At 45.6% G+C, this 27,012-nt stretch overlaps 1 protein-coding gene across 4 annotated transcripts in view; it reads right to left on the reverse strand.

Annotated features, from left to right (window-relative positions):
* Window positions 1–27,012, reverse strand: part of NOP9 (NOP9 nucleolar protein) — a 466,866-nt gene that overhangs the window by 119,575 nt on the left and 320,279 nt on the right. For all 4 annotated transcript variants that reach the window (XM_069649902.1, XM_069649900.1, XM_069649887.1 and 1 more), the window contains 2 exons: window positions 11,758–11,988; window positions 11,537–11,642 (listed from right to left, as the gene is read on the reverse strand). In XM_069649902.1, the coding sequence (XP_069506003.1) occupies window positions 11,537–11,642; window positions 11,758–11,988 (337 nt within the window). The remainder of the gene's footprint in view (window positions 1–11,536; window positions 11,643–11,757; window positions 11,989–27,012) is intronic.

Below are 27,012 nucleotides of genomic sequence, written 5' to 3' on the forward strand. Positions count from 1 at the left end.
TGGCGCGAAATGTCTCTCAGAGTATTTCGGAATGTATCTATTAGCAGAGAATTCTTTGGTCACTAGCGCTGGTGAACAGAACAATATCTTTCAACTTTGTTGCAGCTATCAAGCAGCAACATCGTCCATCACATTGACGTGTAGACTTCCATTCACTTCACTCATACTTACATATATCCAGGTAAGCTCAACGTGCATCATCTTTTCCTTCTTGTTTATTTGAAGCGCAAGCATATATGTGTAATATGCTGCTTATAACACCTTGAAAATAGCGCAACATTTTTTTTTTAACTCTGTTGCAGCTATGTATGCAGTGTACACGATCCCAGTCACATCATTATAGGCGTTGGCCTTGACAAGAACGCTGTATTTTAGCGGGACAAGTAAACAGCCCGAGAATACTATTTGGCAAACAATAGTTATCACGCTATCACTCTAAAATAGGTAAGATGTCTATCCACGTTTATTTTTGAATTAGTCTATCTATCTAAACAGAATGTATATTTCAGTTACCAACATGTGACGTTGCATTTATCAAATGATGCATTCCTGTGGCCCTATTATCAAACCTTAACAGTACCTTCCTATTTAACAGAGGGTTAATGCCCAGCTCGAGGCAACAAACTGAATGCAACTATTTTACTGGCATCTTAAGGATTGCGCAAGATACAAATAGTACATATTACGATTAGTGAGATGGTGTGACAGGTAATTTCATCATCTTTTCCATCAATTATGAGACGCTAGCCCAAACAGGTCTGCATAATATGTGTTTTCTTTCACGATGTCTATAGTTACACGGAGGCTCCCTTGCATGACCATCTGATGTCCCTTTCCAATTATCATGATGATTTTTTGTGAATTCTAACCAACCAAATTGGGGATGATAAAACCAAAGTCGTATGATGATTATTTGGGAATTCCTAGAAATCAATTTGTGGAACAATCAGACCATAGACTCCAGGTAGTTAGATTACTTATGAAATATCACTGCATTTTTTCAAAAACGAACACAATTATTTCCAATGGAGATTTTGCAACAATGTAATGGTTGTTTTTCCTCCGTTTTTTCACCTTTCACCTCTCCTCTCCCCCAACAGTGAGTTAATTTTGACTGATCTACATATTACTCGTGTTTTCATGAATATATGGATAGTGTAGTAACATAACTCAATAGTTGTATTGCCTAAAGTATGCCCTGAGGAGGACCCAACTGGTTGAAATACGTGTTGGCAATTTTGTGTTCGCTATTTTGAGTTCTAGCAAGATTCTGCATAACCATTTTGTATTAACAAATGTAGAGAATCTTTATTCAAGACTATCCGACAATCTTTTGTGAATGGGTGAATTTCTGAATTTGAACATGTCGTGAACTTTGTGTGAATATAACACAGTGAACTATCACTTGCAGTCCTTCATTTAGACTGTATTTGAGTTAATACATATTTCTGTAACTACAGCAAATAAAACACTGCACTTTTAGCAGGTAATCAAATCTGCGACGTTATTTCACAGTCCACTTACTTCAAGAGGAGTGCAGAGACCGAAGGAGGAGAATAGCCAAATCATATCACTTTTGCTCTACTAGGTCCGCTTATGGAGGTCAAGGTCTTTTGGTTTCGGCTAGTGATCCTTTTCTATCGAAAAAAAGAGGGGCAGACTTAGGGGACGAGTTACCTCCGTCCATCCTGGGCAGAGGACGATGTAGTTGTGCTTAGACCCTCGATGACACCTCGAAAGAGGGCACACGCCCCTGGACCGGGGGCCCAACCCTTCGTCGCTTCTCTACAGTGTGCAGGGGAATGTAGCTCCGTGAATGTGTAACAATAGGCTGGTCCAATCTCACTGTCAGTGGGGGGGAGGGACCGGATGGCAGCAGGCGGGTTGTGATATGTGAACAGGGCTCTTTAGGATCCCAGCAGTCCCTCAGGCGGATGTGTATCCCTCAAGATTCCAACCGCCGTGGCCATTCATTAATCTCTGTGTTGATAGTCTGAGGGCCTCAAGACGCTCAGGACTATGTCTCAACTTTGTTTCACCGCTTACCTGTGTCCCAGCGGTTCCAATCCGCTCACGAGAGTGTTGCTTGGTGTGAGGCCACCCTCTGTCTCGTGGGCCTTGACCAGCTTGTGGGAAAGTGCCTGACCACTCCAAAACCTGCGAGGACTTTGCCGTTTACCGTCTTGTGAATAGGGGCAATCTCCCTGAGGAGTTTCTCCTGACAAAGGGGGCCGTTGGGCACAAAGAACTTGCTCCTCAACCACTGGGGGCGACCTCAGACGATTCCACCTACGCCAGCTGGTTAGGACCTCAGAGGAGGGCGCACGCCCCAGAAGTGGGGGCCCAACCCTCTGTCCGGTATGAGTTGCAGTGTGACTGTGCTAGCAGTGAGTTCACCAGTAGGACTGCTGTGGATGGCGTGTCGGTGGTAGAAGGGGTCACTCTGGCATACCGCCCCACCCCGTCCCAGAGATCGGGGCTAGATGAAGGGGGGCCACAAGTAGTGCCTCGCTTCACCCCTTCCCTTCAGGTGCTCCACATGTAGACACTGAGTCCCTCAGCATTTGTGTGGGGGCAAAAGCGAGCTGGAACAGTCTTTGAGGCGGGTGCAGGCTGCGGGTCCCCACCTCTTGCAGGGTGTCTGATTGTATGCAGCTGGGGTGGCACGGCTCGCACGTTGTTCTAAGGGACAATGTTTTGTACCTATGGAGCATCTGAGTCTTCGGTGTGGGCAGCCACTAGTGTCCCTCAACTACCCCGCCGGGGCGCTCCGCAGGCCTGCTGGCTGTTCGCTCCTCCTCTATGCCGCGAAGTAAGAGCTGGTTTTTACTTTCACTTTCCAGGCAAGATCTTTTCCAGCCCGTTATCAGCTGATATGGGGCCAAATTACTCCGGGACTGGAACAGTTGGTACTGGGCGGGTTCTCACACTCAGCTGTCCGGTTCTGCTCGCTGGGGGAGGGGGGGGGGCTAGAAGTGGGGGCTCAGTCCACTTTCTAGGACCTCAGGGCTCTAGGTCTACAGAGAGGCTTCCACCTCCCTGCGCCCCCTTGTGGCCTTCTATCTGCCCATTTTGGAAGCTCTTTCAGAAATTTCTTGGCACCTAATAATGCAATTGGCCTATACTGTAGGGGAGATAATCTGTCCTCCCCCTCAGAAATCAGGACCATCAATGCTGCGTCACAGGATCCATGATGATCCCTTTTTAATAGAATGTTCACAAACAAACAGGACATTACTTGGGACTACAACAAAACATTAGATTTAAAGGTTAAACTAGTCAAACCATTGGGGCCAGTGGCATTTGATCTTTTGCTGGGCTTAATAAGAAGTGCAATGTCCTCGAGGTCACAAGAGAGCCCTTCCACAGCTAGGGCAAAAGAAATGGACACGGTTAACCAAATCCTCCTTAACATAGACATCCCTAAAATACTTCACCCAAGCTTCTTCTGATATCGCTTGAATCTGCAGGAATTGGTCAATGTCCCTGGGTTTACTTGCTTGTATTACCCAAGATATATCCCAGCATTCGTTCTGCATCATTTATCGCCATAACACATTTATGGCCTTTCAACCAATTATTAAAGGTATTGTTCACCCTTCAAATTTCTATCCTTTCTCCCTAGGGCTGCACCCTTTGAATAGCTTTAATTTCTGAGCGCGTCTGATTTTTACGCATGAGAATCTCAGCATCAAAAGCATGGTTAGGACCCATCATTTTTTAGCTTTTTTCCAATTGTTTGACAGGCAATAAATCCAAATGGGTTGATCGAATGCAAGAGGCAAAGCCTCTTGGTGAAGAAATCTGCTTTACACTTGATGTAAATAGACCAGTAATTTGAGCATCAAAAGGCAAAGCGATTTTCTGGGACCACTTCACAGCGTGGTTTTATGGTTGATCTCAACATTCATTGATATGGCTTTTGCGCGAACCAGCTGTAATATTGACAGCTCGCATCGCACCATACAATGATCGCTACGGTATGTTTGAATCATCTCCAAATTCCCACCCCCCTATAACAAGTTAGCAGAAACAAAAACTAGTTCAGGGGTGATTGCCAAGGACCATTATACCATGCGAAATAGGGTGGCACATCAACAGAGAAATTGCCATTAAGTAGTGTCAGATCCCAGGCCTCAAGCTCCTGGTGAACCCTTAGACCCCTTTAATGGGCCAACGTTGAAGTCCACGTCGTATTTGGGGCCTGGTAACAGGCATCGTCCAAACATTCAGCGTTAAAATCTCCCAAATCAATAACTGACACTTCCCTCCTCTGGCATTTCCCCCAAAGAGTAAGAATTAAAGTGCAGACAATGCTTCCTCCATGTGTGAGATCTCAGGGTTGAAATATACATTAACTAATAAGCACTTCCTAGTCACATTGGAGCCTTGAAGTGACCATTCTAGAAGGATTGCAAGCATATTCGATCTGTCAGTTTCTACTTTACAAGCTGTGAAGCCTTGATTACGCCGGATAGCTGTTAAGAGACCTCCAAACGGACTTTAGACCACTGTTAGGAAAGATTTGGAGCAGTACCCTTCGGGTGCACTACAACAACCTTGACCTCCTGGTAATAGGAACCAACCTTTTGTATAAATACCAAGGAGGGCCTTAGCCACTGCCTGAGAAGTAACAGTCCTCATAGGTATGGCTTCAGGATACATGGTAGCATGGTCTACCACAACCAATATAAATCAGTTGCCTGAAGAGGTAGAAGGGACTAAGGGACCAACAATGTCAATCCCTACCCTCTCAAAAGGTACTCCCACCACTGGGAGGGGCATCAAGGGTGCCAGGTGTTTGGCTCCACTCTTGCCAGAAGTCTGACAAGTGTGACAGCTTCTGCAGAATTGATCTACATCAGATCCCATCTTAGGTCAGTAGAAATACAGAGAAATCCTTTCCTTGGTCTTCTTAAAACTTAAGTGACCAGCAAAAGGAATCTCATAGGCTAACTGTAGAAACTGAGGTCGCACCTCCTGAGGCACTACAAGTCTTCTGTAGTCCCCTGGGGTAGACTCTATATGCTTACTGTAATGGAGGCCATCCGCCCAGTACAGCCTGTGCTTCCCTGGCTCTTGCCCATCCAGCTGGGAAGCTGCCTGTTGGTGAAGTCCTTCAAGAGGAGGACACTCTTTGACCCCTGTTGAAGTCTGCCCTGCAGGGGCAACCTTCTGCAAGCAAAGTCTGCAGCTCAGGATGGTCTTTAGGATCCAGATCTCCAACAGGGGAAAGGGCTTCTTCCAGTTCTGTTTCACAAGTAACTGGTTCACCATCCTCTGGTTGGTCCTCTCACTCAGCCTCAGATGGTGGAGGGGTCACAGGTGTGACCTTGGACTGTCCTCTCAGGGATGTCCTTTTGTGCACAGGGGTGACACTTCTCTTTATTCCTGAGATCTTGGGTTTCCCCTTTGTCTCTTTCTTTTTGGAATCAGAAGGTTGTTCTTCCTGTGGACTGGGAGTTATAGGTGCTTCTGTAACTTCCTATCGAGAGTCATTCAATGTTTGCTCGCTGGCCAGTCTGTTCTGCTCCTGCTTCCTTTTACTGGGCGGCCTCGGGGTGCTCGATACAACTCCAAGAGCTTTTAAGTCATTCCCCAACAGGACTCTCCCAGGCACCTCATTTTTACACCGACAAGTATTTTCCAGTCATATTGTTGGACTGGATGAGAGCTGGTACTATTGGAACCATCTGGACAGGGCCTCCAGCAAGCTTAGTGGGGCCTTTGGGTGCCTTAGCAACATCATCAGGTTTGAAAAATGTTTCACCCACCACTGTAATGCTGGCCCCAGTGTCTCTAATAGCAGGGGTCTCCTGACCATTCACAAGTACACTGTCCTTGTAATATCTTTGGTATTATCTGGAATAGAGTTATACATATCTACATTCTGCTGTTCCCACAGACCCTGGATACTAAAGAAACACTGGCTGAGACTTCAATCGGGTCTTCAGCCAATAGATGAAAGTTTCCACTTGCCATATGTACTTCTCCTTCAGGGATGAAGGCCAAGGAGGCAGTGTGGACCCCTGAAGGTTTACCCTTGCATCTGGGATCCCCTTTCATATGGTCAGTTGACCCACAAGCATAACATTTTCCAAATATTTTGACAAATGGGGGCTTCTGCTGACCTCCCTCTGGTTTTGCACCAGAGGTTTCACTAGACTGACCTGGTTTCCCAAATGGTTTACCCTTCTTATGTTTGTGGCCCTCTTTTGGGTGGGAGGATTTAGAATTTGCTTAGTCATCATTCTTGTGCCACTTCCCCTTCATCCTTTTTGTGAGGGGCCCCAGATTCCTTGCGATTGGTCCTGTTGGCAACCCAGAAGTCAGCAGCCTTTGCTAGCTTCTTGTGATCAATCTCTTTTGAGTCAGCCAAGTGCTGTCCCAGCTCAGGAGAGCAGGCATCAAAAATAGATTAAAAAAAATAAACAGATTCCTCATTCCTTCAAAGGAGTTCTCTCTGTAACTCTTAACCCAACCATCTAAGTTTTTCAAACATTCACACACCCAGGCAGCCCAAGGGGTACCGTCAGTCTTTTTGAGGGTCCTAAACCTCTTAAGGTACTGGGGAAGGCGTTTTCCCAAATCTAGCTGTCAAAGCTAGCTTCACATTTCTATACTCCAATCTTTCAAGTTCCCCCCACCTCCATTACAGCATCAGTTGCAACCGGGGGGAGCCTAGACAAAAGCCAAGGAATCAACTGATTCCCTGTGAGACCTTGAATCCCATGATAGTATTCAAAAGCACCCAACCAATCTAAAACATCAAGTTTCACATCATACATACTCACTGCTTCTTTGGACTGTTGCATTGCCAATTCCCTGAGTTTGATGCCCTGATTTTGGCTTCAGCTTGGGCTTGCAACCTTTCAAATTCCAATTCAAGTCTAATTTTTTCAAGAGACACATTCTGGACTCCGTGATGGACCTTGTGGGGTCCCAGTGGATAAAAGTGGAGGCAAAAGGGCAAGCTGAGGCATAGGGGGCGTTCCTATCTGGGGAGATATATATCCCCCCCCGGCTCTTCTAAGACATTAGAGTTGGATGAGGTTAGTAGGTGTGGCAGGCCTACGACCCAGACTTTGATGATTCAACTATCTTGCAATAAATTCATTTTTCTTTCCTTTAACAGGGAGATTCCTGACTTTACACATTTCTTTCAGTTGATCTACTGTTAAAATGATCAGGGCTTCCTGACTGAAGTTATCCATGTTTGGCATGTTGCAATCGCTGTTCTAGTGGAGCTTAGCCTTGTGAAGGTTTTTAGTTGAACGTTTTAGTTGAACGAAAGCAAAGCAAATAGTTAGTGTAACAACTCTACAATAGATCCCCATCGCCTGCCACCAGTGTTAAGCAAGATTTGGAAAAGTACCCTTTGGGTGCACTACAACAACCTTGACCTCCTGGTAATAGGAACCCAACCTTTGGTAGAAGTCTGTACTACACAGGTTGGTAGTGTAGCTGAGCAGCCAGGCTTATCTCAAGAGGGGTCAATGTGAGCATTAGGGGAGTTACATAGAGATTCACAGTGACAAGCATCCAAATAAACTCTTACACCCAAGGTTTCTTGATTTAACCATTATTAAGGTATTTAACAGTCAGTTCGAATAAGCCTTCTTCAGAAGGGGCAATATAATAGTAACACAAATACATGCCAAAATACAGACCCTTAGTTTCTCTAAATCAGCAAATACCCATTTGGGATGGCACACAGACACTTCCCACACCCTCAGGTGATGAATAGCTAGGACACTGTGTACATTACTATATCACTGGTACATTTAGAGCAATACTGAGATGAGTGTTAAAGTAACGAGATTTCAGAATAAAACAAGAGATCACACAAATATTCTGAAGCAGGCAAGTACTTTTGTTGAACCCCACAATACAAAATAAATAAACAATTTCCTGGAGGGAAGGTAAGACACAAGCAGAGGAGAGAAGTGTCATTCAGGGAGCTAGGCCAGGCAATGTTTGAGGCCCAGGAACAACAGGATCTACAGAGCTGCACAGGAACAGAAGCCAGCTGGAACCATTTCTTCTAACCAAAAGTACTGTAAGGTTTGGGAGGACTTTACCTCTTGTTGTTGTAGCCTTACTTGATCTCAGTTGAGATTTGTATTGGTTGCTTCTGTAGAGTTGCTTGCATCTTCTACCCATCATAAGCCTCCCAGCTTGTGACCCTACTTTGATTCTTCTACAAAGACTTCTAAAACATTGTGCAAGACCTTTACTTACCTGCAAGAAGTGCTTCAGCTCACCTAGACTTTTTCCCAACTGACATTGTCAGGGACAAGAGGGAGGACGTCTCAGGACTCCTACACTGCAATGGGATGGGATGGTCAGCAGCAGAAAAGGACAAACTTCTATTCAGCGGCACTTCGCGGTTTCAGCTCCATCGCGTCTCAGCAAATAGCACCACCGCAGACTCTCTGATACCACTCTGGACTTTCCTCGCACCTGGGGTCCAGCACTCTGTTGAGGTGGCTCAAGTTTGGTCAGTCCTGCTTACTGGGAGTCCGGAGTATCTTCCACAAGCTCGGGTCAGACTTAAGTGATACACTACGTTTGGGGTTCCAGCAGCAGAAGTACAGCCAGCTCCGAGAGGATGGCCAAACGAGTTCACTTTGGAGTTGATTGATCCCACCAACTCAAGGGGAGAAGTCGTCCTTTCATGGCTTCTCTAGTCGAGGCAAATTTGGAGCTTCAGCACAGCAGCAGGGCTTCACCGGGCAAACCAACGGTTCAGGAGTTGCAGCAGGCGTCTCTTCCAAGTTCTTCTTCGGATTCCTTCATCCAGTGGTTGGCTCTGCCTTCCAAGCCAAAAAGCCTAGCCTTTTATGCAGGTTTCTCCCATTCATTCCAGCCTAGTTGTCAATCATACAACAGGACGGCTGTCCTTGCCGGACAGCCAGCCGGCCAATTACATTTGCGTACATTCCTGTAACCAAGGGGATTAAGCACAGAGTTTCGGGCACCTCCCTCACTTCCTGCCCCTGCCAGATATACCGGAGCCAGAGGCGGGCTTCACTCGTGAATCCCACCAAAGACAAAACAAACAAATGGACCAAACCTGGTTTGGCGCGCAGAGTAAATTTCAAGAAGTACCTTTCCAGCAAGAAATGGTGAAAAAATTAGACCGGCGCCCTTTTGACAAAATGGGCACCCATGGGTGCTTTACTGCAGCTGCAGTACTTTTTTTATACTGTGCGGCCCCTCAAGCGGTATAGGTTTACTGCCATTCAGTGGTCTCAGAATTGACTCCTTCACAACTCAACATTTCCCAGAAACTAATCCTACTACAGGGATTACCCTGTCTGAATCCTCATAAGGGTTAATACCAGTTGCAGGTTCTAGTGTTTCCTCATTCCACAGGAGGAGCGGGATGTTACTTAAATTGAAGGATGGGCTTTCCTCAATAAACAATCCCCCATGATGGGTACTAACCTCCTTCACCAGTCCCCCACCTTGCAAAGGACCACTCTTAACCCTCCCACTTTGCATTCCACACTCTTATAAAAGCCCTTTTTTCTGTTCTGACTCCATCTTTGCAAGGGCTGAGCCCTTTTCCACCTCCATCCTGAATTTAAGAATTTCTGCAATCCCCTATTTTTCAGTTTTGGTGGGGGTTTACAGTTTAGACTTCTTTTGGGATCTGCCCCTTTTTTTTTTTTTTTTTTTAGGTAAAGGACCAGTACCAGAGGGTTATGGCTCAATAAAGCTACTGCTCCCAATTGCCTGTACAGCATCATCCTCCATACCAAACACAGACACTGAAGGCAAATGTACGCGTTTCGTAGATAACCCTTGAGCCTCTAAAACAATATGTCTTGATGGGTCAGCCCTTTCAACATTAGCTTGAAGTTCCGCCTGGACCCTGCAAAACACGTCGGCTGAATAGTGGTCCTAGTTGAGGCTGTAATGAAACCCTCCAGGAAGCTGACTTTCCCCAAGAGTTCCTTCAGGGTCTGTCTAACCTCCCGTAGTTCACAACTGAGGGAGTCTTAGCCCCTGTCCATTGAGTCTGAGAGCCGGACCAGGATCAGAAAGGACAACTCGTCAACCATTGTGGACTAGGTTAAGGTGACCAAAATCTATGACCTCAGGAGCCAAGCTGCTAAATTCAGCTTCTGGGATCATGGGTGCAGCACTGTTCCCTGATCCTGGGCCAACAGGTTGTACATGCAGGGTAGTTTCCTGGGAGGACTCGGGAACATCATTTGTAGGCGTGAGAACAAAGTCTGGCGTGCCGACATTGGAGCTATTAAGATCAGTGTTACTTCCCCAGGTTGATTCCCCGAACCCCCAGGACACTCAAATTGACTGACAGCCCGGGTTTAGAAGATCACAAAAAGAATTCTTTTTAAACGGATGAAGCAGAATTAACTGCAATTTTTACTACACTGAAGAGGGAGGAATAAAATTAGGAAAAAACTCCCCCAGTACTGTTTGTTTAAATATTTTAGATATAGAAAAGTAGTGAGCTAGTGAGGGTAAGTCCTTCTGAACCCTTTGTTGGATAGGCTGCACACCAGCGTCAACTAGGAAAGGAACAATTGGAATGAGGGATAGTTAGACTTTCCAACAGGGAGATTTAGCGAGCTGTAGGCCTCCAAATACGTAGCAGTGAAGAATAGCATCTTAACAACTTCCTCTTGTGTTGTGTGATAAAACTGTGGGCATTAGGAAGAAAATGCTGCTCCTTAGCCCTTGTCTTTGACAGTGTTTTTGATGTCATTATCGAAGACCATTTGAAGCCATTTCAGGGTTCACCTAGTTATGTTTTTTCAAGCAGAGGAGTCTTGTGGTTTTAACCCAGCAAGAGGCATAATGGCATATTTACTAACAAAAGCTATGTAGCAGTAGAACTGGCTGGCAGCTTCAGCCTGCAAAACTGGACAATTTACTGACAAGCAATGGTTTCCAATCCGCGAGGGGTACTTGGGGCATAACCTCACAAGCATATATGTAAGTGACTTATAAAGTGCAAACCCAGCTGGGAAGCAATGGTTAACTGTACATGCAACCAGCGTGGTACAAGTATGGGGATAGCAGAGGAGCTAAGACGGATGGAACACTTCAAGTCTTTTAAAAGGAAAAGTTCTGTGTATAATTCATCAAATTGAGCCCTAATTGACAACTTTATTAATGTGTTAGGTGGCATGCCAAAGATGATGATAGTACCCCAAACCCAGGGTCTTAAAAAGAGAGCACACTTATTGGAAGCCAGTGGAGATATCGAAGACCAGTGTTCTACATCACCCAAGGCTCGTATTAAAATATTCTCAGTGTGGCTAGATTTGAAGGGATTTGGAGTTGCTGTGCAGAAGTGTTTTCTTTATACTCTAGTAGATTCAAAATTGTCTTAATCCTACGTAACATGGTAGGGGTTGATCTGCATTTGGACCATACAATGAAAGTGACAAAGTGTTATAAGCTACCAAACAACAACTGTGTCAGATTACAAGGTTTACAAAGGCACAAGCGGGATCTGAGGAGTGGCTACAATTTGAAGAGGAACTATTGTACATACCAAGCTCCTGAGCCATTTCCTGCTTTACCCCCAGAGTCGCAGCATTCCAGATCCGATCCAAAACACGGCTACCATGTTTGTTGCAGGCCAACTTTATGTAATGTCCCTGTTGGAAGAAGAACATGTCGCTAAACATCAAGGTATTCACAATAGCTCAGTAATTAAATGTGTCCCCTAGTAAAAGAGAAAAAGAGCAAGACAAAGCCACAGTCAAGACAGACCTTCAACTTCCTTAAGACTTTCTTCTTCTTCTTTTCTGGGATAGAGTCACTGATTAGCAAGGCATCAAAAACATGACTGCCTGCTTGGCTGCAGGCCAAGGTGACTAGGTCCTTCTCCATCATGGCAGCCAGACTGAGTAAGACCGGAGATGGGTCAGTGAAGTGAAGTAACTGTTGAAGCAGTAGCGAGCCGTGGAAGTTTACATCCCCCAAGCATCGCTCACTTTCTGCCTGGAACACAAGCAGAAATAGGGTATCCATTACTAGCGCCATCAAACATGCTTAACTGGACTACCTAAACATCCTAAATGGATCACCTCTAACTGACCGAACGTACTAGCTTAATTAACATATCAGCAGTACACATGAGGCAGCTCTCCATTTCAAATGATGCTTTGCTGCCTTGGATAACAGCAAACAATACAGTTAGTGATCTGCCTAGAGATCACGGACACTTGACCATGAAAAAAGTAAAAGCAGTTTAGCAATGCAACTACAGACAGTAGGTATTAAAAGGTGCTTAAAAACCATTAGAAAAACCATGGAAACAAAATACTCTGCCTTATAAAATAAGGCACCTAACACTTTAGAAGTCAGTCATTGCTAAAGAAAGGTCTAGTACCTAAGAGGCAAACATCCGAGGTAAGTTCTGGTGCAAGGGTCTGAACGTTTGTAGAAGTGAACAACAAGTCTTGGCAAAACCCAACAGGTAGGTAAAATATTACAGCAAAACCAAAACAAAAGTTATGTTAAGTAGATTAGGGGTATGTTCCCAATTCCATCACTCCAGTGGAAGTGGGGGGGTGGATCCTTGGCTAGAACTCCATTGATCACATCCAGGAAAGAGAGATTTAGGGTGAGGACTTTATGCTGTTACCACCCTGTGGCGGGAGGGAGGTGAAAACAGGAAAGCAAACCCCATCACTCAGATTGAATGAGAAACTACTGTTAGGGGTCCCATATTCACTGTGCCCAGTTGAGGGTCCTGTTGCAGGGGGTCAAGGGCCATGGGTTCAGTGGTAGTTTTCTAGTTCGCAGTTGGATCTGGCTAGGTAGCAGTTCCGTGCTCCAAAAATATGGTTTCACAGGCCACGACTGAAACGGGCAACACCAAAAGAACACCCTGATTGGGGCGGAGGGGTGGGGGTGACAAGAAACACTCATGGCAGCAACAAAGACTCTGCTCCAGAAAGGTCCCTCTTCGTGATGGAGGGCAGCAGCTGCATGAGGACTTGTTTTAGGCCACAAACCTAAGACTTGTGGAGTTCCAAGCCAAAACCGAGAACTGGGACAGATGTACTGAAGATGCCATAGTTGAAGCTGTTTAGCCCATATGGTAGTTCCCGGGATGCTTCCGAAATCTTTATGTAGGCCCCTCGTATAGGGCTCTGGACCGGTTGTATCGCACCAGCCCAAAGGTCAAGCACAAACAAGAATCCTCAGGACCTCGAAGCACAGACAGGGCTTCACAAGCATTTGACTGGATGCAATGCTGGATGTCTTCAATTGTCATCAGGTCTTGAGGTAGCTGCAACTCTTCGCAGGGTTCTTGGCTCCAATGACAATCTGACGAATGGCTGCAGGACTCCTCATCTCCAATTGGAGCAGGGGTCGCCCCAAGCCCACCAAAGGCAAGGATCTATACACCATTCAAACTGGAAAGAGCTGTCTAATCTGCCCAGCAACAGACATACACCTGGCTGAAACATGATTGGAACTCTACAGTCCCAGCCCCCATATTTGTCTAAATAGTTACATGGCTGCTTTGTTCAGGGAAAGGGCTGATAATATGGAAGGGGCCGTTTGCCCCAATCCATAATCCTCCAAGGGCTTAGATGTTGCTGGGCATATTCTGGAAGGTTGGCTGTCCACCAGTGGACAGCCACCTCCAGGTTTCAATGTTGAAGTGTCCTTACTGAAGAGCCCATTTTCTGCATAGAAGTAGATGAGCTGGACCCAGGAACCAAATCAACAACTGGAGCTGAATAGATACATAGAAGACTATGAGAAAGCAACGCAGAAGGACTGCTGCAGAACACAGCACTGGCTCAGCCAATACCACTGTGTTGCAAACCTCATCCTTCATCTGCGAGGAGCCTTCCTCCCAAAGACTGGTAAGGCCAACCAGTCACCTGTTAAATGTAAATGTTAATGGATATGTGCACTGCGCACCATCACCACCGGAGTGGTCCCCTGGCGCTCTGGCGGATCTGAAAAGGGAAGGAGGTCAGGGGGTGAGTTAGTGGGAACGAGCGGGATAAATGCAAGAGAGCAGCAATGTGCTATTGGCAGCTTCAGTTCAGTTAACACTGTTCGCTGAGCTTAGGGTGCTTTCCGATTGGTAGCCGTTGTGTGCTGTTGTGCGAAGCTGTGTGATTTGTTTTGTTGTTGTGGTGTAGTTAAGTTTGTGCGGTTTGTTGTGCTTTAGGGTTGTGGTTGCGTTTGGTTAGAGTTTGAGAGATTTAAGCAGAGAGGTGAAATTGTTAGTGGGTTGGTTATTGGCCTCGCTATCTATCTGGAAGTGATGTGCTAAATTTCCACGTTCTTTCTAGATGTGGCCCATGAATATCTCTGCATTTCTATCTAGATCCGGCACTGGCTAATATTCACAATCCTGTCTATAAATGACGCACGCCGATATTCACAATTATATTCAAATGTGGCACTGCCGCATCTTCAAAACCTGTCTATATGCGAAGCAAGCTAGCATTCACAATTCTATCTAAATCTGGCATCAGTAATATTCACAATGCAGTCAAGATGTGGCAATGGCTAATAATCGCTATTCTATCTAGATGTGGCACTGGCTGACATTCACGATCCTGTCTAGATGTGACACAGGCTAATGTTCACAACAATTCTATCTAAGTGTAGTATTTTCTATCATTCACAATTCTGTCTGGGTCCGGAGCAGGCTAATGTTAATAATTCTATCTAAATGTGTTACTTGCTAACCTTCACAATTTTATCTAATTGTGGCACTTACTGACATTCCCAATCCTATATAGATGCGACGCGGGCTAATGTGCACAATCCGATCTAGATGTGGCACTAACATTCAAATTAAGAAGGGATTACAATTAAAAATGTAAAAAAATAACGTCCAAAAGGTCATAATAAATAAAGAACAAAAGCGGCCAGGCTAATGGTCACGATTCTAAGTATGAGTGATGTAAGTGATGTTCGCCTGGCAGTCTATGTTCTTTGGTAAGGTAATGTAGAGTAGCAGGGCTCTACCCCCCCACCCATGCCACACTTTGGTGGTTGCTGCTGGTTGACGGCTGGCTACTGGCTTCCCCTGCAGACACACCTTTGAGCTGCCAATGTAGGAGCCACCCTTTGCCTCAGGGCCCTTAGCAGCAGGGGCTGCACGGCCAGGGGGCTGCTCTGGGAGGGGCTAATAAATGCAGTATTTGCCCAATCATGGATGGGGGCGGGTCAAGGGCATGGGAGAGGCAAGGCAGGGCTCTTTTCATGGTGTGTGCATAAAGCACAGACCAATCACGGGTGCTGGGATGGTTTGGAGGCGGACGGGGGTTAAAGGATATGCCTCAGGGCTTTGCTTGGGAAGGTGCCGAGCGCACCTGGGGGAATTTACTTTATTTCTCTTTTAAAAAGGGAAGGCAAAGCCAGATGGGTGCAAAACAGGGGATGTACTTCATTTATTTAAAGACAACATAGTGCCAAGTGGGTGCAAAAATGCAGCACACTATGCTGCTTTTCAGGGCCACCTTACCTCAGGGCTGGTGCTGTGAAAAAGGTCTCGAAGGGCACAATGCGAGGGCAGGGCTCTCTTCGTTGTGTGTGCATAAAGCACGGACCAATTACGTGTGCTGGGAGGGTTGAGAGGTGGGCGGGGGTTAATGGAAATGCCTCAGGGCTTAGCTTGGGAAGGTGCCGAGCGCACCTTGGGGAATTTACCTTATTTTTTTTTTTTTTTAAAGGGAAGACAAAGCCAGATGGGCACAAAACCAGGAAACTACTTCATTTATTTAAAGTCAACATAGTTCCAAGTGGGCGCAAAATGCAGCACACAAAGTCAGATGGGCGCAAAATGGAGAATGTACTTTATTTAAAAGGCAACATGGAGCCAAGTGGGCGCAAAATGCAGCACACGACACTGCTTTGCAGGGAAACCTTACCTCAGGGCTGGTGCTGTGAAAAAGTCTTGGACAAGGTACAGCAACAGTTTTGCAGCCGTAGGAGCATGCATCTTTGCACTTCCTCTGCAAGACCCATAACCAGCTGTTCACCGTTGCAAGGACTTCTGGTTGTAACTCTGCGTGGGTACTGTGAAGAATCTGATGGTATCATCACTTCTTTCCCTCAGGTAGCCTTTCCTTATGTTGCGAGGCGACGGCAGCCACTACCTGATCCCGACTCTGGGAGTGGCTATATGAAGGACCACCACCTGGGGAGAGGCGACCCTCAGGGGGAGAGACGAGATACCATCGGGTAAAAACACATATACCCCTATTTCTCTTTAGGGATGTTCCCGCCATTCCTCAGGCCTTAATGGGTTATTGCACCACTCATTCTCGTCCATGTACTGAGTCCAGTGTTAATATTCCCCGACATGATAACCAGAGTAATACATTAATTACTGAAACGAGAAAGAGGCAGGGAGCAGTAAGGATTACTCCGGAAAGCATCCCATACCAGATTCCTCAACACCACAAAGAATCATTCATCAACTACTGAAACTGGGAAGAGACAAACAGTAAAGATCACCAAGACCAGTAAGCCTACGATGCGGTCTAGTCTTTGGAAACTCTTTTACCAGATCAGGACATTTAAAACCCAGGGAGCCGACAGCAATGCGAGAGAGCTGCAGATGCTGAGCAGCGCGGTTACCTGTACGAGCACTGGCTGGAACATTGGGGAAAGGAAGCAGCGGTTAACGCTGCCGAAGTTAATTCGCCAAGCAGGAGAAGAAACCAGAGTGCAGAGAAAGGCAGCGCAGACCGAAGACCGGCACGGCAGTGGCACAGCAGATGACAAGTTGCTTGCCAAGCCCACAACCCCAAGAAAAAAGAGAATCTGAGAGGTGCAAGAGATACTTGGAGAACCCATTTAGCCTAGAGAAGCAGAGTGGGTTACCGGGCTACCTGAAAGTGTGCGATGCTTCAAAATAGACAGTAAGCAAAGCATGTAAAGAAGCTAATAAACCTAAAAGCTATACTACAAGTGAACAAAGTCAAGTATGTGAAGAACTTAAAAGACCCATAATCTATTCCGCAAATAGTAGTTGAACCCGTATCTTAAAAGGGACAGAGAGAAAACCAAGCAAAGGTGAAAGGCGGGCACATGTAGGTAAGAAGGTGCAGTGACCCACACGCCGAATCGGGTAGTCTAATGTTGAAGCTATTTTCGTAACACCGTATGCACATAACGCTACGGTGCTTTACAGATAGGAGGGTGCGATGTGCACTTTGGACTGTACAAGTGTGCTTCTTGAGGTCAGTTATGGCCACGAGCCGACTAGTCCGACCCTCAGCGAGAATAGGCAGCCAAATCCTTTAGGTTTTGGGTTTTGATGCCTATTTACACTGTATCCATGTTCCACATTACATTGAGAGTGAATCATAGTATAAGCAGGCTGCGAGCACCGCCGGCAGCTTATTTCAACAAGCCTTCCATGTTTCTTTATTAGAATCCACCGGACAAGAATACTATGAACGCCTGCAGTTTGGAGTAGTTGTACTAGACAAAATCACCTGGTTTTGAACTTGGACATCAGTTTGGGTGATTCTGTTGCCCTCTGTCTCTGCGCTTTGCGGATGGGAGGGGGGTAGGGGGCGAAGTCTCATGCATGTAGTCCATCAATTAGGTTGGTTGAATGAGCAATTGTGTATGTAAACGCCTGCCCATTCTGTGATTTACTGCAGCTTGGGTTCAAGTGGACTGCAACTCATCACCACGGGATTATAGCTCCACCTGGGGTGGCCATTAAGGAATTAACATTTACAACAATGAGAAGAACCCTTTGTTATTGGGCATCTTCAGTCTATTCAATAGTATGTAAATTCTACGTCATGTATCAGTGGTGAGTGATCATTTAATATCACTTAGAAAGAAGGAGAACCACACTCACTGTGCCTGTGTTCTCCTTTTTGGTTTCAGGCCTCTTTGAATATACACACTAGAAGCCTGAAGGATAAGATCCTCTGTTGACGCTACCCCCATCAAGGGTTGTTGGAGAGGAGTGTCAACCAGGATAATCATTTTTGATCTATACACACAAGTATTCTGTGTCGCCATAAAATAAGAGGCTAGAGAGTAATGTGATGTTACTGTTTGTTTGATCTTTTAGATATGTCGCGGAAGACATCGTTCAACTATTGTCAGTAGGTTAGAACACAGTTTAGGTCTACCTAGATCCTGAAGAAGGTCTATGAACATTGGGCTAATTGGAATAAGGCTGCTATATTATGACCGAAACATATGTACATCTTGTGAATAAGCTGTATTGCTATTCTACATTACTACACACTAAGAATTGTTATAGGTGTAACAAAAATGTACATTGAGATGTTGTTTTAGATTCAGGTTCAACTACCTGCTGTTATTTTGTAAGAATTGATCATTGGATGTGTGGAATGGTGAAGTGTATGGATGGTGAAATGAATGAGAAGATGCCGAAGATATTTAAACTTATGTGCTCTATGAACAAACAGTATTGAAATTGCTTTGTGCATGAACAAAATTATTTATCGAGCATATAATATATTTCTCTAGCCTCAATTACCAGAGTATTTGGTAGTCCACCAGATCGAATGTATCGGAGAGGTCTAGCAGGAAGAGCAGGTCAGGTTTAATGGCATCCTTTATTTCGTCCAATTGATTCTTCAGATCCAGCAGGGCAGTTTTTGTACCGAATCCTGGGCGGAAGCCAGATTGGCGCAGGCCTGGGAGCTTGTGACATTCTAAGTAGTTTAGGATCTGAAGATAGGCTGTCCGGTCAATGATTTTCAAGAGGAAAGGGACGGTAGTGGGAATATTGGGGTCCAAGGTAGTTTTTTTTGTTGTTGCATGAACAAAATTGTTTATCGAGTATATAATAGATTTATCTAGCCTCAATTACCAAGGTCCATGTTTTTGTATACATACGTATAACTTACATGGAGGACCACTTGTATTTACAGTTACCATTATAACTCACCCACCAAATACTCTGCCATCACCTGGTCTCAGCAGCTAACTTTTCCCCAGAGGACACCGACTGGATCTTCTCATTTCTATCCGACAGATCAGTGAGAGTCTTCTCAGCTAATGCTGCAGCTCCACCAGCCGGGTCACTTGCGGCATCCAGCAGGGCTCATGCATATCCCCGACCCTCTACAATATATTTACAAAACACCTCTGAGTGCCTCGACGACAAAGGTATTTCATTCCACTGACTGGGGACTATGATACTGACAATTTAAACTTACAAGCAGTCCATCACACCATTCAGTCTAAATGACAAGATAGAAATCCTGGTGGTCGGGACTCCAAACACCCTCTCCAAGCTAAATCCATCCTACAAATCCCTTTCCATCGACTGTATTGCATTACAGGTCTCCAATAACTTTAAAACCTTAGATGTCTTTCTTGACTCAACAGTCTTTATCCAGACAGGTCAACCCAATCGCATCGTCTGCCACGTACACCTCCAAGCTAATCAACGCGTGCAAACCATTCCTCACAGTTGAAAACTACATATTCATTGCTAGAGCCCTTATACAGTCGAGACTGGACTATTTGTTTGTTTATTTATATAGCGCTCCAGACCCAGGAGTAAAAGGGCACTTAAGGACAGGTTACAATAGTACAATAGATATAGAATGTACAGTTATACATTTTGTAGAAGCAATATACAATATATACACTCAGAAGTAATTAGAGTATACAAATTAAACATTTGAGTGGTATGTGCAGTATATACAGTAGTCATGGGTTTTAGTCCGATTTGGGGTTGGTTTTATCCAGTAGCCAACCAATGAGTAGTTTCCTGAGCAGTTGGAAGGATTCGGTTGATTTATTATTCAAAGGCAGGGTATTCCACAGTTGAGGGGCGAGGACCGTGAAACTTGAGCCACCGGCTCTTATGGAGGTGAATCTAGGCACAGTGAGGCAAAGAGTGTTGGTGGATCTGGTAATTCTAGTGTTTGGCTTCAAGGTGAGTTTGTTGGTGAGATGGGGGGGCAAGGTGGTTTAAGGCTTTGTAGGAGAGGCAAAGAATTTTCAGGTCAACTTTTTGTTGAATGGAAAGCCATTTGCAAGAAATTCTGATGGGGGAGATGTGCTCTCTTCTAGGAATGTTTAGCGCTGCTCGTAGCGCATTGTTTTGGAGAACCTGAAGTTTATTGATTATGCCTTGGTTGGCACCTAGGTAAAAGCTATTGCAATAATCAAGCTTAGATTGTATGAGAGCCCTGGCCAGTGTGAGGCAACTATTGGTGGATAAAAAAGGTCTGCAGGCTCTAATTAGTTTCCCAGTGTAGGCGGGGGTTGAGGCGGTCATGTTTACTTGTTTAGAGAGGTTGGTATTGGCGTCAAGATAGAAGCCTAGGGTTTTCACATGTTTAACGACGGGGATAGCGTTACCATCGATAATGATGTTGGTGTAGTCAGGGCTGAGCTTCTGCAAGTTATTGGGTGATCCGACTAAGAGGAGCTCCTTCTTCTCATCATTCAGGCATAAACCGTGTGTGGCCATCCATGGCTGAATGATGCAATGCACTCGTTGCAGGAACTTCACAGCACAACCTGGAAAAATTGCAAATCATGCAAAATAATGCCCTTAGGGCTGCTCTGAACATCCCAAAGCGTAATCACATTTCTGAGGCAAGGAAAAAGTTCACTGGCTACCTATTCGCAAGCACATCATCTTTAAATCCTTAACAATTACACACAAATATCTTACCAATCAAGCCCCCAGGTATCTCACAGAAATGTACAAAAAAAAGCTTTCGACCCGACCTAACCGCTCCCTGTACGCTCATCAACTCACGATCCCATGCTTCAGGCGCAGGTGAGCAGGCGGGATCTAGTTTCCCGGTTACAGGGGCTAAGACTTGGAATGCACTACCTGCAACACTGAAGAGCTGAACAATCGTATTGGGTGTTCAGAAAACAACTCAAGACCCTGCTGTTCTCTGCAAATCTATTGTGATCTTGTGCTCTAAAGACAATGCTCTGCACATGCCAGTTGACAGTTCATGTTGTTATAACTGTTCACATTAATTACCATGTTTGCCTTTTATGTACGCTCTAGCGCCTTGATGCCCTACGGTTTAGCATGCTCTACAAATGCATAAATAAATACAGTTTGTTAATCCAATGGATACAATTCACCATACGCTTGAAAGGAAAGTTAAGTAGTTAAGCAATTGCATAACTAGTCCACAGGAAAAGAAGCCCTAACTTTAGGAGTCCAACGCTAATATGAATGAGGCCTTGTGACCAAAAGTTCACTACCTTTAGAGGATGGGACAAGGTTAGAAAATGGTCCTGTGGGTGTGAAGAATGTAACCAAAAACACAGATGAGGGGCGCAATCGAGATTTGACCCCCGACTAGTGATCCTTCAATTAGGTTATATAACCTTCAACAACAACGCGTGGGGGCAGACCACTATTGCTTGAAGATGTAATCAGACAAATGCTGATTAGAAGAGCTTGATACCGCGACAACCACAAAAAACAATCATTAAATTGTAACAAATTTTATCAATGTCTATACAAATTTAAAAACACAATCCTAAATAAAGAACCAGTATTAGATCTATAATCATATACACAGTGCAACATAGAACAGTTTGTATTCCTAAAGCATCTGAATTGTAACCTTCTACTTTACTCACAAATAAAGTGACTAGTGCTGTGTAAAATAGTTATGACAATAAAACACATGCGCTCCATTCATACTCTTCATATCACACTCATACCAATTCATACCTCATCAACATCATCCCAACATGTTTCTTTCCATCATGTTCACGTACCACTATTTATGGGAAATTCTTCAGGTGTTGCCTGAAACAGCAATTGCACTGTCGTCTAATTGTGATATACACCCACGTGAAAAAAACTATCAATGAATTTTTCTTTCTTAGTGCTTCTTAAGAATAGCCACTACTTTATTACTATGGTGTTACTACTCAAGACACATCAATCTTCTATTGTCAGCCATTGTTTGGGACCATCCCTGCAATCGAAAAGACATTGGTATTATTTGCCATATGTCTTAAATTACCTTTTTTGGTAACTCAAGTTTCACCTTTATCATTAAGGTGGAATACAATTTTTCTATCGATTCATTTCGTATTGGTCTTTCACAGTTGTGTCAATAAGCCAAAACACAAACAAGGATGTTGAGCATGGTGCATTCTCTGGTGAAGTTTGTGATCATTAGTGGAGCCCAACAAGATTAATGTTGTCAACTAACCATCTTGCGCTACATTGCATCTTTCTATTCAGTGGCCTGCGGGGTGGGCAGCCAAAAGGGCTTGCCCGTCCAAAGGTTGCAGTCCCTGGACCACCATGCTAGGTGTGTGTAGAGAAATGGAGGAACGTTGATCACCGCGGATTGAAAGCCCCGCTCCTGGTTCCATGAGGCCTAGTAGCCCCTTATCCCACGGTCTCATGTAAAAAAATAAATGTGTTACCCTTCCTACTTTAAATGGCTGGTGGCAGTGGTTTAATGTTTACTACCATTGTGCTTTTCTACCGCAGGCTCAATGCTCAGCTGCAGTACAGCACTCATGGGTTTCTGATTTGAGCCCTTTGTGTGTTTTGCCTTTGGCGGGCCTCAGCCCTGAAGCCCACCCTTTGCTCCAGTGTGTCTGGAAGGACAGAGTGTGAGGGAGGGTTCCAAAACTCCCCTGTTCTTCGTCTCTAGGTGTGCCTGTCCGAAACCAGTCCCGATTGGCCAGCTGCCTGTCCTGAAAGGACAGCCACCCTGCTCTGTGATGGACAGCCTAGGCTGTGCATGAATGGGAAATCTTTATCAAAAGGAAAGGGTTTTGGGACTGGAGGCAGAGTCGACCACTAGAAACTTCCAATGAAGAAACCGTGAAGAGAAGCCTGCTGCAACCTGCTGCACCTTGAAAGTACCGGTGAAGCCATGCTGCTTTGCTGACCTCCTTTTTCGAATCAACAGAGAAGCTCCAGAAGGGACGACTCCCCTGACCCCCCTTGGGTTAGTGGGACCAACTTACCCCGAGACAAACTATGCTTTATTTGTTTGCATTTTTAAAGTGCTCTCACAGCCCGGGGGCATCGAGGCACTGTTACAGGAATATGTCTTAGTTGCGCATTTATAACGCACTTAATACCCATAGGTTTCTAAGCGCGGACCCAGGAATCGAACCTGTGTTGCTTTGTGTCCTTTTGTTCCCAAGGCAAGCCCGTTGCCGCTGAGCTATCCTCCCGGGACAATTGGTTCAATCCCCAATTTGCTGTGCCTCTCTGTTGCTGCAGAAGCCCAATACCAGGTATCCTGTGTCCATAACCAAGTGCAACGTCTGCCGCGGAACTAATCTGGCCAAAAGCTCGAGAAGCCTCCTAAGGACACTCCAGAAGCAGGAAACCCTGATCCAGAGTCCCCTCGCTGGAATCCAGGACCAAGGGAGCAGGAGAAGTTCAACCAGAGATTTGTTCTGCATCAGTGCCGTTTGCAAAGCACTGAAACCGCAAAGTGCAGCTGAATCAAAGAGTCTGTAGCTGCCGACGACCTTCCAGAGTACAGCGGCAGGAGCCCTCCAGATGACCTCCCTCTTGTCCCCAAAACAGAGGCTTAGGAACCAGTGTCTGCATAGCTGTAGCAAGACGACATCCAGCTGGACCACTTTTCTTCTAACTAGAGGTACTGTACTGTTGGGGCCTGGCGTACGCTTCTTTGATGGCCGAGACCCTCCATCGGGATATGGAGGCCTTGGAGGCCTGATAGCCTGGTCTTGAGCCTCCGAAAAGAGACAGTCTTGCCTTAAGTCGTGCTGTCTCACTTGAGATCTGCGCTTGCTTAACTTTCCGAGTTGATTTCAAATCCCCTTTTGCACATGCCTAACAGCTGTCTATCTTCAGTGATTTCCTTTTGAACAATCTGACTTTGTGAAAGACTTTTATCCAAGAAGAGCATCAGAACTATAGACTTTGGCTGTTCTGGCTCCCTAAAAGCGCTCTTCTAAAGCCATTGACTTTAGCATTGCTTGTTCCTCCATTGGTTGTAGCTTAATGAATACTGTTACTGAAGGGGAAAGGCTTATTTAGATTTCATTGGCGAATTCAGTTGTCCTCACCTTTTTAAGAAACTGTTAGAACCTTTTTATTTTCCTTAACCCTTCCTTTCTGCAACCCAGAGTCTACAAAGTATATTGGTGTGATATATAAGGTAGTAGTTTCTTACCTGTAACTCCATTTCTTCAGCGTTGCTATCTTTCATGGATTCACATGCCGTGAATAGACTATGTAGCAGTAAGAGAATCTGGAGGTGCAAACAAGAGCAATGCCCAGGCAGCATGACCCAAATAACAGACAAATATCCATTTACAGTCATTACACAACCTGAACACCTTAGTAGAACCAAACCCCGGGAAGCTGCACGGCTTACCTTACTGGAACAGGCGTTGCAGCATTGCACGTCCTCAGCATGTTGCCAACTCAGCGACTCAGACAGTCTCTAGTTGCTGCTTGGTAAATCTCACTGAGCGGTATGGCTGCTCACAGTGCAGCCGATGCCCTCGTAGAGTGGGCCGTGGGAGTTGACCGCAAAGGCTTGTTTGCTTTCTCATGGCAGAAGGAAATCGTAGACGATACTCAACAGGAGAGGCCTTGCTTCGAAAACGGCTTCCCCTTGTTGGAAAGACCGAAAGCCACAAAGAGTTGTCTTGATGCCCTGAAAGACTGATTCCTATTCAGATAAAACTTCAAAGCCCTCTTGACAGCCGAAGAATGTTGGGTAGCCTTCAGAAAAAAGTGGGCAAGGTTATTGTAGTGTTCTTGTGAATCTGCGATGGAATCCTAGGAATAAAGTGAGGATTAGTAGATAGGAGAAACTTGTTCCTTATGAAATACAGATATGGCGGTCGAGCCTGTAGCTCTGTAACCCAGCTAGCGGATGTAATGGCCACCAGAAAAATAGCCTTCCACGTGAGAAACTTCATCGGCGCCGTTGACATAGGCTCAAACGGTGGCTTCATGAGGGCCGAGAGCACCAAGTTGAGACTCCAGCCCGGAGAAAACCTCTTCGGGGGAAACGTCCTGAAAAGGCCCTTGAGGAAACGTTTAATCAATCTGTCACTGAAAAGAGGCGCAGAGTTTTGCTGCCTCGTTAACCTGGAGATGGCAGCCAAGTGGACCTTGATCGAGGACAACTCCAGACACCCTTTGCTGAAACCTGGGGACCAAACAATTGGCCAGTACACTCTACTTGTGCTGTACAAATATTGAGCAAATTGTTGATATAAATGCAAATACTTTCTTTCTCTCTACACTTTGCACAAATGTTTTCTGCACACTCAGATGATACTAACTCACTAACTATGCGATTATTGAACAACGAGAGTATTCATTGTGAAATCTTTTTTCCACATATTGCATCTATGTCCTATCTCTCTCTTTATAAACCAGCCAGTTACGGTTCATGATTTTTGGTTAAAAAAAAAAGAACATCATCAACAATCAATAAATTGAATTGAATAATGATTAAGAATGAAGGATTTGTGCCTTTTTCTGCCATATTTGGTGACCTTGTTATGTATTTAAAGGATACTTGGCTTACTATTTGAAGCACAATTTTGAAATAATCATAATAGAATCATGCAGACACCCCGACATCAGGGTAGTGTCAAGAATGATATCTGTGGTTGGAGCCCTTTTTGTTCTCCATTGTACTTTAGCCCTTTTCCTTCCACAGTAGGGGCTATCCCTTTCGTTAAAAAGCAGAAGATAAGGCAGCAGCTGCAGAGGCTAAACCTGCAATGGCTGCAAGTTCGGCTGCTGCGAGCACCTGGCACAGAACCTTTCCACTTCCGGGCGTAAGACACATTGGTAGATGGAGCCCTTGCGGCTGCCAGGATGCAGCACATTTCTGAGGAATCCTTAGGTGTCCAAATTCGGAGTGGTCAGGAGCCACGCTGCAAGGCTGAGGGAGACGGGGTCGTGATGTCACACCTTTCCTTCGTCCTGCGACAGAAGATCCGGCTCCGACCCCAGATGAAGTGGGTGATCCACGGCTAGGTGAAGAAGGTCCGAGAACCAGGTCTGTCTGGGGCAGGACAGGGCCATCAGGATCACCCTGCATGGATTCCTGCAAACCATCTGGATCGTTTTCCTGACCAGAGGAAATGGAGGTAACGCGTATGCAAACAGAACCGTCCATGGGAAGGAGTACTAGTTCCCCCTCAAGTCTGGATGAGCCACCCTGCTGGCAAAGAGACGGCACTGCTTGTTTTCTGGGCTGGCGAATAAGTCCAGATGGGGAGTCCCCCACTTCTCGAATATCCTCGCCACGTGGTCGTCCTTCAGCCGCCATTCGTGGCACAGAGTCCCTACTGAGAGCATCCGCCTGTACATTTTGAACCACTGGCAGGTAGTAAACCAAGAGTTGAACCTTGTGCGCTATGGCCCAGTGCCAGACAGCCTGAGCATCCTTGGACAGGGGCAGTGAATGAGTGCCTCTACCTATGCGCAGATAAAACATTGTGGTGGTGTTGTCTGTCAGAATCCGTACCACGGAGCCCTGAATGAGGGTCAGAAAAGACTCGAGTGCCCAGTGTGCCGCTCTTAGTTCCAGAATGTTGATGTGCAACAAAGTCTCCTTGAGGGACCACAGCCCTTGGACATTAAACCGGTCCCGGTGAGCCCTCCCACCCCCCCAACCCAACTGGGACGCATCTGTCCCGATCGTGCATTGAAAATCCGACTCCACCAGGGGCATATCCCTCACGATGTTGTCTGAGCGAGTCCAGCACTGCAGGGCATCTGCCAGTGATTAGGAGATGAGGACCTTGTCTGACCATGAGCCATGGACTTGAGACCACCTGGAAGCGAGAAACTCCTGCACCGGCCGCATGAACAGCCGACAATTCGGGATGAGTGGGATGCAGGACACCACCGTGCCGAGAAGAGACATGTATATGCAGACCGTGACTGACGTTCCCGGTACAAACAAGGCAGCCATGTATAACAGCTTCTGTATCCTTTCCAGCGATGGCTGCACCATATTGAGCTGCGTAAGAAAATGAGCCCCTATAAACGTCCATGGAGGGCAT

Source organism: Ambystoma mexicanum, chromosome 1p (genome assembly GCF_040938575.1).
Source record: "Ambystoma mexicanum isolate Mex_15411 chromosome 1p, UKY_AmexF1_1, whole genome shotgun sequence".
NCBI classification, from domain to species: domain Eukaryota; kingdom Metazoa; phylum Chordata; class Amphibia; order Caudata; family Ambystomatidae; genus Ambystoma; species Ambystoma mexicanum.